Below are 15,232 nucleotides of genomic sequence, written 5' to 3'. Positions count from 1 at the left end.
AGAGGAACTTTTTCTTTGGGCCCGAGTCTGGTCAAGGAGGGTAGATTGGCTGCTAGGGTGGGGGAGTGGTTGCTTAGGCTGGAGCCAACGGTGTTGGGGTGTTTCCGAGGGGAGCTACTGCAAGAATTCCTTTCTTGGGGCCAAGATCTAAATGACCCCCTCCCACTGTGCATGTTTTATATGTGTCAGGGGCATCCCTGAGGGCCATAAAGGCCTGGAAAGAAGGGATCTCTACCCACTTTTCTTGTATCATATGGAAGACATCGACTTGCAATATGGTTTTATAGTTAAGACTATCATTTTCTGACCAGACCTCCCCTCTAGCTTATATGGTGGCCAAGCAATGTTACAAAAGAAAATAAGCATTTTCTTATTTAGGCTTTCTAATTGGAGCTGATCCCATTGTCTCAAAATACATCCCAGAGGGGAGTCTTTGGGGATGGAGGTGGAATATCCCATTGTCTTCAGGGAGATAGTTGACTCCTGTAAAGAGAAAAGGAGCAACTAAACCAGGGTTCCCATTACCAGAAGCCTGGAGTCCTATTTCCCTGAGGAGAGTTAGCTCTCTCTCCGAAACCTGATAGGATCTCAAGTGGGTACTCTTCTAGAGAGTTCCAGTGGTGAGTGGACTGTGGGTGTCCCGAGCCTGCTGTCCATTCACCCCTGAAATCATGGCTGTGGCCAGCATGCCAAGTGATGACCCAGCGGCCCTGGCATCCCAAGGCCCAAGCGTTTTTCTGGCACCTGCTCTCCCAGGAGTGACAGCCTTCCTGAAGACCCGATAGAAACAATGCCCAATAATTAACCCTGATGTCCTAGGATGGATCCCTTGGGAACGGGCATCATCATGATTCAAGATCTCTGAATATCCCATCTCGCTTGTTCTGTTAGGCCTCTTAACAGTTGGTGGCAAACAACAGCCACCAGGGACGGGGTCCCTTTGACCGTCTAAATGTTTCTCGTCTGACCTGTTTGATCTCCCCCCACTTTGTGGTCAGTTCTGGTGAAACTAACCTCTATTTTCCAGTTCTCTTTGCATCCCTGAATTATTTGGGTTGAGTCACATCTAATTAAGTGGTGGATAAGGCATACCCACAGGGAGAGATCTCGAGGGGTGGGGTCCTTTGCCAGGGAGTAGAATGGTTTATAGCTACTTTATGGTGATCACAGTCTGAGTTGGCAGTTGTGCCGGACCTCTGCCACAGGGGACAGGACATCTCGCAGGTCTCCGTGCCCCACCACCAACAGAGGAGAGTGCAGAAGTAGGTAGGAGAGGAAGCAGTTGAAGGCAGACAAGGTGGGTCAGTGTCCCATGACCAAGAGGCAGATTCCTGCAGACAGAGTCAGCCTGGGAATCTCAGACAGTCACCTCGGGACCAGTGGAGAGGATCTCTGTGTGCTGCTGTGTCACTTGCACGAGTGACCATGGATCACTCTCTCACATGTCTCGGTTTCTTGCACCAGAAATCTAAGACAACCAGAGGAGCTCGGAGCACTGGAAGCTCAGTCCTATGTGTGCATATCCAGATGAGCCAAAGTTTTAATTACCAGGGAGATGCAAAGCCCCATGGGACTGCTGTGCGGCCTGAGAAATAATTTCCGACACTTCCGTAAAACTCTCAGTCACCTAAGAGTGCCTTTCGGCTGGAAGGAGCAAGTGTCCCTTTATTCTTTGGAGCTGAAAATTAGTCTCTCATAAATGCTACCAGACATCCGGTTCCCAGGTAGACCAGAGAGAGTAGAGCAAAGGAGGAATGGTGACTTGACTAAGCAACTCTCCAGCACAAAGACAGGCGAGAGTTGGAGACTCACCAGTGGTGGAGAGGGTCGCTCAACGGCTGTTACCTCCTTCTGGCTGGCTCGCCAAAAAGGTGCTGCCCGTGGACTGGGGAAACCCGGGCCCTGTGGCCTCTGCTCAGCCCATTCCAAGGATGTCCCTGGACGCTCTTGGTCTCATCGAAAGAAAGAATTCAAAGACAGACCAGACACAGTGGATGAGCGGTGCAAGCAGGAAAGTTTATTAAAGTGCAAGTACGCTCCGCAGATGTGAGAGCAGGCCGGCTCGAGGGATAGCTGCACACGGGGGGCTTGGGTTTCTACCTTTTTAGTGACAGTTGTTAACTAGGGGGTGGAATATTTATTACCCGAGGCGGGGATTTCTTGAAAGCAGGGTTTCCCGCCTTTTTTTCCTGATTCTGTCGGGCGTTTCCAGCCTTCTTTGTCAGCCGGCTTGGGCCGGTCTGGTTTGATCCGGTTTCCCGTGGCTTTGTTTTGGTAGTTCTGCCCGGACAGGCCTCTGACTTTCTTACAACTACGCTGGCCGCGATTTACCCGTTTCTGGACTCCAGGTATTCTGTTAAAACCTAACTAGCTGCCTACTCTAACAAGAGCATACAGTCTGGAATCAAGAGTTAAGGGGTGTGGTGCGATGAATGAGCAAACCGGGGAAGGGAATTAGGAGGATCTTGGACCCAGGAAGGAACTGGGGAAGCTATTTGTGGACTCCGCCGCAATCCGGGCCTCCAGCTCAGAGCCAGCCGCTAGGAGGAGGCCCTAAAAGGGGGCTTTTCACAGGCAGTGGCAACCTGCTGAGAGTCACTCTTCCCAACAGGAAACTATACGGATGTTTTTAACTCAGGAAGAGTGACTCCCAACGCTTTTGTGAAAAAACGCTTTTGGGGAGAAGACTCTTCACCTATCCCGAAAGGGTGGAAGCAAGCAGGCAAGCCCCCACTGCGGGCTTCCCGGATTTTATTGGTTGCCTCCGGTCAGCCCCTCTCTCATTACGTCTCTGTTATTGGTCAGCACTGCCAAGCGTCAGCTGTCACAGACACCATCCGGAACCAATCATCTCTAATCCCCACTCCGTCTCTCCTCCAACATGTGAATGACATGCACGCGAACCAATAAGATAGGAAAGTGAGGATGTGAAAACGAGACTCCTTCCCTTGTTCCTCATCTCGTTTAGCAAATGGTAGAAAAGGCTGAGCAGCTGACACCAACCACCAATCCGTAAGGGCGGAACTGGGACGAGAGAAGAGTGATGGGAGGGGGTGACGTGGCAGTGACGGGGTCATAAACTGAAATGAGTGGCGGAAACCCTGGCCAATCGGTGATCGAATTGGCCGGGCACTCTGCATTCTCGAGTCCTCCCTGAGCGCCGGAGACTTCGGGAAAGCACCAATGGGCTTGTACATGAGTCTGATTGGCCTTCACCTGAACCAGTCAGCGGCGTGCCTGCAGGACGCGTCCCACCCCGGGCTCTCACTGGGCGGTGTGGGATGACAGGCCCGAGAGAAATGCCAATGTCCTAGGGGTCCTCCGCAAGTGACGCTCAGCGGCACCAATCGACTGCCTCCTTCCCGGCGGCCGAGCCCTCCCTCCCGCAGCGGGCCTGGCGGGGCGGGGACGCTGCGCGGCTGCGGCTGATGCGCTAGCCGTGTGGGGCGCTCCGGGCGGCGAGGGCGGCTCTCGTAGGCGGTTCCGGTCCTGTATTTCGGGGCGGCGGCGGCTCATGGCGGCGACGGAGCTGAGAGGGGTGGTGGGGCCGGGCCCGGCGGCCATCGCAGCTCCGGGCGGCGGCGGCACGGGTCCCCCCGTGGTGGGAGGCGGCGGCGGCCGCGGAGACTCGGGGCCAGGCTCCGGGGCCGCGCTTGGCACGGTGGCCTCGGCGGCGGCGGGCGGCCCGGGCCCCGGCGCCGGGGGAGTGGCGGCTGCGGGCCCGGCCCCTGCGCCGCCGGCGGGGGGCTCCGGCGGCTCGGGCGCCGGGGGTTCGGGCTCGGCTCGAGAGGGCTGGCTCTTCAAATGGACCAATTATATCAAAGGCTACCAGCGGCGGTGGTTCGTGCTGAGCAACGGGCTCCTGAGCTACTACAGGTAACTGCTTCCGGGGCGCCGTCCCCCACCGCAGCCCACAGTCCTCGCGCCGTCACCCTCTCGAGCCGGCACCGCAGCTGAGGTCGCCCCAGGCCCCTTTTCGTCACCTGCGCGCCTTGACAGCCCGCGACGCGAGCCCACCATCACAAAAGTGAACGCCCCGGGTCTAACCCCTCCACCTGGGTTACCCGTCCTTGGTGCAATACCTTCCCCTCCGTTCCTGGCCTTTGCATTTGTTTGGAGAGCATCTACTCTTCCAATGTGTTTCCACCAGCACAGAGGTGCAATGATGAATTCTGCAAGGAAGGCGCTGTTGTAGGTGCTAAGGGGCACATGTGGAAGAGCAAAGCCCAGGCATGGCTCTCAAGGAACTTACTGTGAAAGTCCCAAGTCTTAGCTGTCTGTCCTCGATCTCCAGAGTTCAAGGTTATTAGCAGCCCTTGATGTACCTGCCGTTGTTCTCTCCATGTTCAGGCACAAGGACACCAGACACAGGGTGGCCTCCGTATCTAAGCCCCTGTCTTCCTTATCTCTCCCAGACTTGACATAGGCTTTCACCTTCTGGACAGCCCAGAATGGAGATGTGCGCTCCAGTGCTGCTTTTATGTATGCTGAGCCCACCTACCCCCATGGGCATGATTTAAGCGGTCTATCCAGTATTTCTGGGGTCTCTTTGGTTGGTTAGGTTTAAGTTTTATTAAAAGAAGAGTCCACGTCTTTGGTATGATTACTTCTTGTTTGTTTTGGAATGTTTAATATATATTTATGGTGACTGACAGTCTTGCCATCACTGTAGCATGCTTTTGGCTAGTGGAGTTACTGGAGATAATGATACTGGTTTTGGGGACAGGACATAAACATTTCCTGAGGCCTGGACAGTTTGGGTACTTTCACTGACTCCCAGCAATAACCCTGGAGTTAGGAGATATTCCTATCTTACTGATGAGGAAACTGAGACCTAGCTGGGCAACTCTTCCACGGTCTTAAGGAGTCAGGATTTGAAATTAGTTCTCCTCACACCAACATAACCTAAAACCCAGGGTAGTGTTACATGAATCAGTCAGATAATAGAGATTATTGCTTGCCTATATAGCAAGTTCATAGATCATAGTTACTGTGTGTACTTTATACAAAATGTATAAGTCTCCTTTAAGGGAGACTTTTCTTAATATAATGGCATTTCTACTTGAAATCTTTTTATAAAGACCATCCTGAGACCCCAAACGCTGTTAAGAACAGCTCACTCTCTTTCTCTTCCTTTGCAGGTAGTCATTCTGCCACCAGGAGAGTTAGGGGGAATGAATCTCTTCCATCAACCCCATTGTATCAGCTCTTAGAGAATTTTGAGGGGAAATTGAAGGTGGGAGTTGGAGGTTGTTGAAGTAAGAACACATTCTTATCTAGTCTCTAACATTGGAAAGTGCCTTAGCACATCCTTACTGCTTCAGCCACGTTGTGAACAGTTGTATCATTTGCATTATTATATTCAGAATTGATTTTAATTTTAACCCTTTCTAAGTACTCATCCAGGACGATCAGTTTTAAGGTTAGATCACAAATCTAACATTTTAGTGTGTTCCAAAATTTTTCCCCTACTCAAGTCCTATTTTCCTGTTTCACTGACCATCATTCTAATGTTCAATTGACTCGTATCCTAACTTGGCTTGTAAGTCACTATTAATATTGATTGCTCATCTTCAGAAGTTGTGTGTCAGCTGAGGGCCTTACTGTGTGGCCATTTTTCCTCATCCAAGTTCTTACCAGATTCACTTTCCAGACCAGTTGATTCTTTAATCAGTACCAGTCTTAATCAGTGTTGATCTTGGCTGGACATTAAGAACTTTTATGTTGCTGTCTCTTCAGGTATTTGTAACCACTTTTAACTTCTCTTTTACAAGAGCTAATGACTACAGATCAGACTCCTTCCAAAGCATACCAAACCACATATTGGGAAATGTGCATAGGCCTGTCTTTGCCAGCTAAGATGGTCCCACCCACAAACCAACCAAGCAACAGGAACCAGGGTTATCAAATCTGTGCACTACCTTCAAAATCACTTTGAAGTATTTCCTACCGACTACACTGGTAATTTATTCTTCTTAACAGGGTTCTTCGGGTCCCCATCTCCCTGGAGTTATTTAGCTAAATTGTCATTCCTCCCATTTTTCATGCCTCCATAACCTGTCATCTCCTCTATATGCCTTTTACAAAATGCTGTTTTCTTTTTAACTGAGATCATATATTTCTTTGACCCAGCCTGTGATGAACTGTCCTAACGGGCTTTGGCGGGCCACTTCCCTCTTTTTACCCATTCTGTTCTTCCTTACATACACAGTTACATGGATGTCCCATTACTTAAAGCCATATGTAGAACCTCAGCTTTCCCAGACACACAGCATTCGTTTTCCTGACTAGTTTCCAGAGATTGAATTACTGTTTCGGCTGGCCTTTTCAGGGAACTTTCTAGACAGAAAGTACCACCTAATTGTTGCTGTAGTACTGGAAGAACTTACCTTGCACTCTGAACTGCACTAATCATTTATAAACATGGGTGTATCTGCCTGAACCCAAGAGCTCCTGAGTCAAGCCTGCCTTACTCTTTGGGTTCCTTGGTATTTCTAAAACTGCTATGGACTTTATGTGATTTGAGAAACTCCTTTAGTTCATGAAGATGACGCAGGCAGAAGAGATTCCTAGGAAGTGACAGGTGAAAAGTACCAACAGATTGTGAGGAATGTGGTAAAAGTCCAAGTAGCACCTTTGGAGTGGAAAGCAAGGGTGAGCTGGCCTGTCAGCTGTGGGTCTGAAATTCGGCCTGCATTATTCATAACGTAACTGAAGCTTGGGGGTGGGGGGAGGGGAGGTAAGAATAGAAAAAAACAGGGATTCACATTACAGTGTGGCAGGTGCAGGGGATGGAAAATGGCCCAGGCCATTGAGACCCCCTTGGCCCTCCCATACTGCTCATTTGTGCATTTGAGGAGGAAAAACCAGTTTCATGTGACACACTGAACAATAGCAAATCTGTCTTCCTAAGCACAGTAAACAGACTTTCTCAAATATACCAAGTCTTAGTTTCTGGAGATGGGGTGTGTGTCATTTCTGGCACGCAGGAATGTGCCAGGTGTATGGGGCTGTGCCAGGTGTATGGGGCTGCTTGACTCCAGTGAAAGGGAAATGGCTCCGCTCTGCACTGTGGCAGTCGGCAAAGGACTTTGACCTCTTTATGTTCCAACTTGGTCAGGGAAAACCGTGGTCTCAACATGCAGGTCTCTGGGCATAACCCAACGGGCGGTGGGGAAATTAGCTCAGTTTGCAAGGTATACACAATTGTGCTAGCAGCTTGGTATTTTCTGTGAAGTTAGCTTGTTGTCACCAGGTAGTGATGTAAAGTTCAAAAGTTAGTCTATTAATAGAACTGTCAGTAGAGATGGGGAAAATTTTTGCACCCAATCCTCTGAGAACAGATTTGCTGAATCTTTCCTAGCTATTAATAGGATGGCTTAGGAGTTCCTACCAATAGAGGTCAGTGGATCCTTGGAAAGAGCATATTCCCAAAAGATTATATTACTTGGTGATTCTTTTATGATTATTCTTTCTTTACTCCCACAGAAAGCTAGTTATTCCTCTTTCATATATCATTTGAGCTGTAGTCAATATTTAATACCCTAAGCATCTCAGCGTGCCTTACACTGATGCAATATAATTCTAAGTGTAGTATGGCAATTCTCATTTGGGCTGAGTTGAGGTTGGGGAGGGAGGTTGTTCAGTATATGTGAAACAGAGCTATTCTTTCTCTGAGGGAGTGAGAGTGTTAAAAGAAATTTTGTTGTGTGAGTTTATAAGTCACTTATTTTATTTTTTAAAGATTTTATTCATTGAGAGAGAGAGCATAAGCAGGGGGAGAGGGAGAGGGAGAAACAGACTCCCTGCTGAGCCTGGGAGCCCAACGTGGGGCTTGATCCCAGGAACTGTAGATAGTGACCTGAGCTGAAGGCAGATGCTTAACCATCTGAGCCACCCAGGCGCCCCATAAATCACTATTTTAAAATTATAACTTGCTAAATAGGTAATTCCTGACTACAAAAGGGTAATGAGGGAACTCTTTTTGGTGTGATGGACGTGTTCTACATCTTGATTGTGGAGGTGGTTACACAATTGTATACATTTGTCAAAACTCACTGCATTATACACTTAAAATTGCTGAATTCACATTGTATGTCGTTATACTTCCATGAAGCCTATTTCTAAAACAGCGGAGCAATACAGTCTGACTCAGTAATACCATTTAATGGCTGTGAAAGGAAATCCCTACTGATTGTTTCTGGAATCTTAGGGAGCTGTGTAAGGGAAATAGTAGAACTTGCTGTTTCCTAAGGCTGCCACATGTTCAAAAAGCTTAGAGCTACGAGAAGACAAGGAAGGCAGTGAAGGGTAAACCACCCATCCACTTTCTACTTAGCTGGTCTTTGTCTCATTATTGCAGGTCAAAGGCAGAAATGAGACACACTTGCCGTGGTACCATCAACCTCGCCACGGCCAACATCACCGTGGAGGACTCCTGCAACTTCATCATCTCCAATGGCGGCGCTCAGACCTACCATCTGAAGGCGAGCTCAGAAGTGGAGCGGCAGCGCTGGGTGACGGCCCTGGAGCTGGCCAAGGCGAAGGCTGTGAAGATGCTGGCAGAATCGGGTAGGGAGCAGAGAACACCACGTCTGGGGAGCTTCCTGTTTGCCCCTCCTAGGCACATACCTTATTTTATTACCTCACTGTCCGTTAATTATCACCCATCTGACTGACTCAGGCATCTCCTCCTCATGCGGTATTTCTCCCGGAGTGGCAGTTTTCATCTGGGCGCAGTTCTGCCCTGCGGGGGTCATCAGGCAGTGTCTGGAGATGTTTCTGTGGTCCCAGCTGAGGAATGCTGGTACTATGGGCATCAGTGAGGAGAGGCGGGGGAGGCTGCGCAGGACAGCCCTCACAACAAGGAGTTAACTGGGCCCAAATGTCAGTAGTACCGAGACGGAGAAACTCTGTCCTAGAAGCATGACGGTTGTCATTTTGGCTTTTAATGCCATTTGACTACCTTAAAATTTGGGGAAAGAAATATTTTATTGCTAGGTCTGTCTTAAGATTATTACAACGCATGGTTAGATTCTATCTTTACTTTTTTGCTTTTTCTCCTGGCATTTTCTTACTTAAGTATCTTCTGAGTTGAAACAGTCTTTATAGATTGCAAGACACATTATATGGGATACTTTCTATGGAAACTCTTCAGTTTGCTACCTTAGTTTCACTAAAAAGAGTGGTCTACACATGTTTCGATTTTTCTTCAAGGAAAATGGTGGTATTTTCCCTGCCCAACCCCTTGTTGATAGTTTAATCACACTGAGCTTGTCCACTCAGAGCCGACCAAGATGGTCACCTGCTGGCTTTTGTTCATCTCTTGTTTTTTTATCCCCTGTCATTTCCCACACTGTATTTTATCTATTAAACAGCGAAAGGAAATTTACCGCTTTGTAAGTTTTTTTGTAACAGGTTATATTTTGACTTCAGTCCTGCCTCTCGGGCTAGCAGATAGGGGAGGTCTTTCCTTATTTTCTTTTGTTTTGATTTTAGTGCTGATGTTAGCTCCCTCAAAGGAAGTGACATTGCTAGAAAAGCATTTTGAAGTTGCAGAGTGTTGGGTACAGAACTGATAGCGAGAGGTACAACATGGTACAACTATTTGACCTACTGTTGGAGGGTCATTTCAGTGCAGGGGTGGCTTTAGTGTCAGATGAGTTCATCACAAACTTCCTGAGCTCTCCTTTGGAAAAGGTAAATTAATGAGTCTTTTGGTGATGTGGATATTGCTTACAAAGAACCAGAGTGCAATTCTCAACCCATTTCATACAGGGCTCACCCATCACCCAATGGATAATCGTGGATTTATAGTAATGATCAGCTTGGACTGGATTGGAACCCTCAAGCTGGAGTTACAAGGCTCACCAATTCATTCCCAATCCCAGGAGCTATTTAGCTTCTCCATCATCTTCCAGGGATCATTGGTTCTCAAACTTAAGTGTGCATCAGAATGGTCTGGGCAGCTTATTCAAAATTCAGGTTCTTGGGCCTTGCCTCCTACCAGCCAAATCAATTTCTGGGGTGGGGCCAGAGTGTTGGGGCCTTTAAGAAGAAGCCTAGGGGTGGGGGGGGTGGGGAAATTGAATGTAGGGGGACAAAAGGTACAGACTTTCAGTTATAAGATAAATAAATACTGGGGATGTGACATACAACATGATGACTATAGTTTTTTGGGTGTTTTTTTTTTTTTTAAGATTTTATTTATTTATTTAACAGAGAGAGAGAGTGAGCATAAGCGGGGGGAGCGGCAGGGGAAGGGAGAAGCAGACTCCGTACGGAGCAGGGAGCTTGATGCGGGACTCGATCCCCAGACCCAGGGATCATAACCTGAGCAGAAGGCAGATGCTTAACTGACTGAGCCACCCAGGAGCCCCTAAATGATGACGATAGTTAACACTATATGGTATATTTGATAATTGCTAAGAGAGTACATCCTAGAGGTTCTCATCACTAGGAAAAAAACTTTTTTTCCTTTTTTTTGTGTGTCTATATGAGATGATGGATGCTAACTAAATTTACTGTGATGGGCGCCTGGGTGGCTCAGTCATTGAGTGTCTGCCTTCGGCTCGGGTCGTGGTCCCGGGGTCCTGGGATCAAGTCCTACATCGGGCTCCCTGCTCGGCGGGAAGCCTGCTTCTCCCTCTCCCACTTCCCCTGCTTGTGTTCCTGCTCTCGCTGTCTCTCTCTGTCAGATAAATGGATAAAATCTTTAAAAAAAAAAAAATAAATAAATAAATAAATAAATTTACTGTGATAATCATTTGTCAATATATGTAAGTCAAATCATGCTTATACAGTGCTATATGTCAGTGATGACTCAATAAAACTGGAAGAAAAAAGAAAAGCTTGAGCAAAATAAACGCTCATTGTCGTGTGCCCTGGCGGGGAAAAAAGGAAAAACCACGCAGGTGTTTGTGGTACAGGTGGGCTGTGGACCACATCAGAGCCCAGTTGTCTGGTAATGGCAAGCTCTCCGTTGGTCCAAATGCACAGCGCGAGGAGTGCTGGTTTCGTTGTGGACAGACGTGGTGGGGTTCCGACTCTCAGCTCTGGAGTCACATAACTGGAGTCCTATAACTCACCTTTTGGCTCCTACAGATGAGTCAGGAGATGAAGAGTCTGTCTCACAAACTGACAAGACGGAGCTGCAGAATACCCTGCGGACGCTGTCCAGCAAAGTGGAGGACCTGAGCACATGCAATGACCTGATAGCCAAGCACGGCACGGCACTGCAGCGCTCCCTCAGCGAGCTGGAGGCCCTGCGGCTGCCCGCCGAGAGCAACGAGAAGATCAAGCAGGTCAATGAACGGGCCACGCTCTTTAGGATAACATCCAATGCCATGATCAATGTGAGTGCAGCTGGTGCCCGTGTCGCCTTTTTATTCTTTCCCTCTTCAGAATGCAGTTCTCCCCACGTGCTGTGCTGGGGCAAATTGTAATTGATAAAGCAGGGAACAGTAGGTCCTGCTTCACTGCTCATTATTCGTTGCATGAAAGAGAACAGGCCGCGCAGATGCAGTGACTTTCATGCTCTGCTCACACAGTCCACTCCAACCTGGGACTTCGTTAGGAGGCCTCTGGCCTTGCTTCTGCAGCCGGCAGGACATCCGATGGCGATGTTAGTTGAGTCCCTTAACCTCTTTGGGTTGCGGTTTTGTTTATATGTTTTTATCTAACTTGATCTGTTGGATCTGAGTGGTCTCCATGGGTCCCTTCCACTGTTGTGTGTGAGCTTCACGTTGGGAATCTTACCATACTTTGCTAGTGCGTTCTGGCCTACAGTGTGGTAAGTGGGGCCAGGTATTAGTGAGAACTTTATACTAGTTAGTCTCATCTGTAGTCCTTGATTCCAGGGGTAATTCTGGGTGATAAGACAAAATACTCAAATTTGGGTACTTCGCTTTCAAAAAAGAAGGGACCAGTGCTTCTGTCTTACTGTGACTCCAGCCTCGGGTGCCTGTGTGGAATACTTCAGCTGCTTGGGTGCAGGGCTCTAGGTAAACTCAGAGCATGGCGGGCGTTGGGATGTATTTCAGATACTGGGTGATAGGTGTGAAATGAATACATGGTTTAAACAGCACTGTTTCTCCTCTACCAGTGACTGATTCTCACCTGGTGGGTTGTTTCAGTTCACTTGCACAGAAGAACACCAGAGGATGTGTCCCAAGGCAACTGAAAAGAGTATCTGAGAAAGGACTTATGCTGGTTTTGCCCCTGTCCAATTAAATGGGATGAAATTACCTCACTAGGGCCAGATTTTCCCTTGTTCAGGGAGTGATACTAAGACATTTGTTAGAACTGGTTTAGTTCACTAGTTTAGTTCTAGAGATCAAAGGTCTTTTCTTGTGACCAGGGGAAATTTTAGTTTTTCTCACTTAAAACCCCTTTGTTACTCCATAGAAAGTTGTGATAACCTTGATTTTCATATCATTTTCTGAAATGTTGAACATCTTTTTCAGTGCTCTGATTCACACACCAAGTAGAAGAGGCTAATTATTTTTGTCCACTTAAGGACTGCAGGAAGATCAGCTATCTCCCAAGCCCATTTTGCCCATCAGCACAAATGCTTGTGGTTCTAATGTCTAATCGTATGCTCTTGTTCCAAACTCTCCCACTTCTTAGTGACTGTGTGCCTGTTTTTCAGGTCATATTTTATGGTCACGTCTTTCATGTGATCACATATTTCAGGTCATATTTTATGATCAGGAAAACCTCATAAATCATACGGGTCAATTCACCAATAGTAAATAAATATACTTCTTAAATGGAACAGGACACAACAGTCTCCTGACAGTGAATGTGGCCTTTTATCCCTGCTCCATGGCAGGTTTTTTTCTCCTCTGATGTGAAAAATTAAATTACACACCTCTTGGTTAAAAAATTTTCTCATAAAACTGAAACTTAGTTTGGATTTTTCTATCGAAAGAAATGCCCATCTTTGTTCCTTGGGGCAGTTCTTCTTCCCCAAGTTGTATATGTTCAGAGTTTGTGTCAAAGGGAATGATCCTTTGGCAATCAGGTAAGTTCTGTTTTTTCATTCTTTTCTCCCCAGTGTACCGCCTATGCCTCCTTCATAGCTCGTTGTTGCTTGAAATGGGTTTTTTATCCTTGCATTTTTTCCTTAGTACCTTTTAGGTGATAGTGGCAAGGCCTTAAAATTAACATGCTGACTTTACATCTCAAAACAGCAAAGTTTTATCAAAGGAAGAATACATTTCACTCAATTTCTTGATTGCTTAGGACATAGCTCTTCTTTCTACCAAAGTGCATTAAACCTGGGAAATCCATTTGATACCATTAGTGTATCCATTTGCTTATTCAGGAAACATCTGTTGAGCACCATCTGTGTTCTAGGCACTGTGCTAGGGGATATAAAACAAATGTGGATATGGACCCTGCCCTCAGGGAGACTATTCTCTAGTGAGTAGTAAACTCACTAGAGAAGTAAAGATAGAGTAGAGAAGTAAACGGATCATTATAGAGTGTGCCAAGTGTCATGATAGAAAGGAACACAGGCTGCTATGGTATATATGGGATACTGGAGGTGTTTGGCTCAGACCAGGAAGATTAGAGAAGGTGACTCCTCAACTAAGTTCTGAAAGACCAGAAAGACTCTTCCTGTGAAAAAAGGCCATAGACAGCTCGGGGGCCTGAAGTCCAGCTGCCTTAGCTATCTACATAACCTGCTTCCTCTGTGAACTCAATTCCTTTTCTGTAAATGGTGATGATAGTGGCTGCTTCCATTAGATAATCAATGTCAAGGGTTCAGCGAAGTGCCTGACATATAATTGCCTCTCACTAAACTTTAGTTATGACCAGTATTCTTAAAAGAAGTGAGGGAGAAGAACTGATCTAAGTACAGATGTGGCTTATGGGGATCCCGTCCCTCTCTCCCAAAGTCTGGAAACTACTAATTGACTGTTAGAACAAGGAAGTAGCTAGAGATAAGGCTGGCCAGGGATTAAGTGTGGGGGAGAGGAGGGGTGCAGGTCCTACTAAACGGGCGTGGTAGAGTGGATTAGAAGAGGATAAGACCGATTTTGATGCAGGCTTAACTCTCATAGCTAACACCTTACTGAGTGCTTACTGTGAGCCTCAGATTTCTAAATGCTTTATATGTAAAGTGACAACTCTTTGACTTATTGCTGTGGTGGTTCTTTGTTTGCACGAGGCACAGATGGGTTAAATGACTTGCCCCAAATTGCATAGCTAGATAGTGGGATGGAGCTGCGATTAGAGTCCCAGCAATGGAACACCTCTGACTATGGAGGATGGAAAGATGTGTACACAGATCCCAGAAATATTAAAGAAGAATCAATAGGACTTGATAATCAGAAGTGGGGAGGGAAGAAAAATTAAGAATCAAGGGTGCCTCCTAGTTTCCTGGCTTGGGCAGGGGGAAGGGCCCTGGTACTGTTCTTGGCGTGGAGAAGCAGAGTCAGAACGGGAATGTGGTGAGTTCACTCTGGGACCCGATGATTTTGAGATTACTCTGAACCATTGGATAGACAATTGGATATCCTGTCTCCATGAATACAGAGCTGGAATTACTGATTTCATGGGCATTAGCTTATAGGCAAAGGTTGAAACCATGGGAGTAGCTACTCTGTTTACCATTTAGTTTCTCCATAGCAGGGCATAGACTTTTAAGCGTACATTGCTTCCTTCCTTCATTATTTATTAAGCAAACTTTATCAGGCTCCTACAGTGTACAAAGCAACTAAGTTAGGACCTGGAGATATGTATATAAATAAGGTATAAATGATGTCTTCAAGTTGCTCATAGTCCACCTGGAGAGACAGAAAATCAGTCACAGTACCACTGTGAATGGTATAAAACAGAAGTGTGTGCATAGTGCTATGGAAATGCAGAGGAGAGATTGGCTGCTTACGAAATCATCACAGAAGTGACATTTGCCACAGATCTTAACGAAGAGGAGGGATGGAGGGTACAAGGCAGGTGGTGGCCACACCTGAAGGGCCCTTGACGGTCAACCCAATAGTTAGGTTCCTAGCGGGGAGCCAGTGAAGGGGCTAATATGATCAGGTCTGTGTTTTGTCTCTAGATCCCTTCTTTGATGCTCATGTAGGCTTCTAGTTTTTAAGGTCAGTTGTTTCTCTTCGTGACCAAAATAAAAACCAGTTACTTTTCCCCATTTTGATCTAATTCAGGACAGATTCCCTTTTCTCAGCATCTGAATCCCTCAGCTTTAGGTGACCTGAGTGGG

General features: G+C 46.9%; 1 protein-coding gene across 1 annotated transcript in view; it reads left to right on the top strand.

Moving 5' to 3' along the window:
* The first annotated feature begins 2,001 nt into the window (after positions 1 to 2,001).
* The window catches only part of LOC113914489 (oxysterol binding protein), a 36,013-nt gene continuing 22,782 nt past the window's right edge, over positions 2,002 to 15,232 (top strand). The window contains exons 1-3 of the mRNA XM_027579770.2: positions 2,002 to 3,876; positions 8,363 to 8,571; positions 11,104 to 11,354. Coding sequence (XP_027435571.1) covers positions 3,515 to 3,876; positions 8,363 to 8,571; positions 11,104 to 11,354 — 822 coding nt within the window. The 5' untranslated portion in view covers positions 2,002 to 3,514. The remainder of the gene's footprint in view (positions 3,877 to 8,362; positions 8,572 to 11,103; positions 11,355 to 15,232) is intronic.

The sequence above is a fragment of the Zalophus californianus genome, chromosome 11 (genome assembly GCF_009762305.2).
Source record: "Zalophus californianus isolate mZalCal1 chromosome 11, mZalCal1.pri.v2, whole genome shotgun sequence".
Classification (NCBI taxonomy): domain Eukaryota; kingdom Metazoa; phylum Chordata; class Mammalia; order Carnivora; family Otariidae; genus Zalophus; species Zalophus californianus.
The sequence above is the reverse complement of the archived record's forward strand: the minus strand, read 5'-3'. Positions and strand labels throughout refer to the sequence as shown.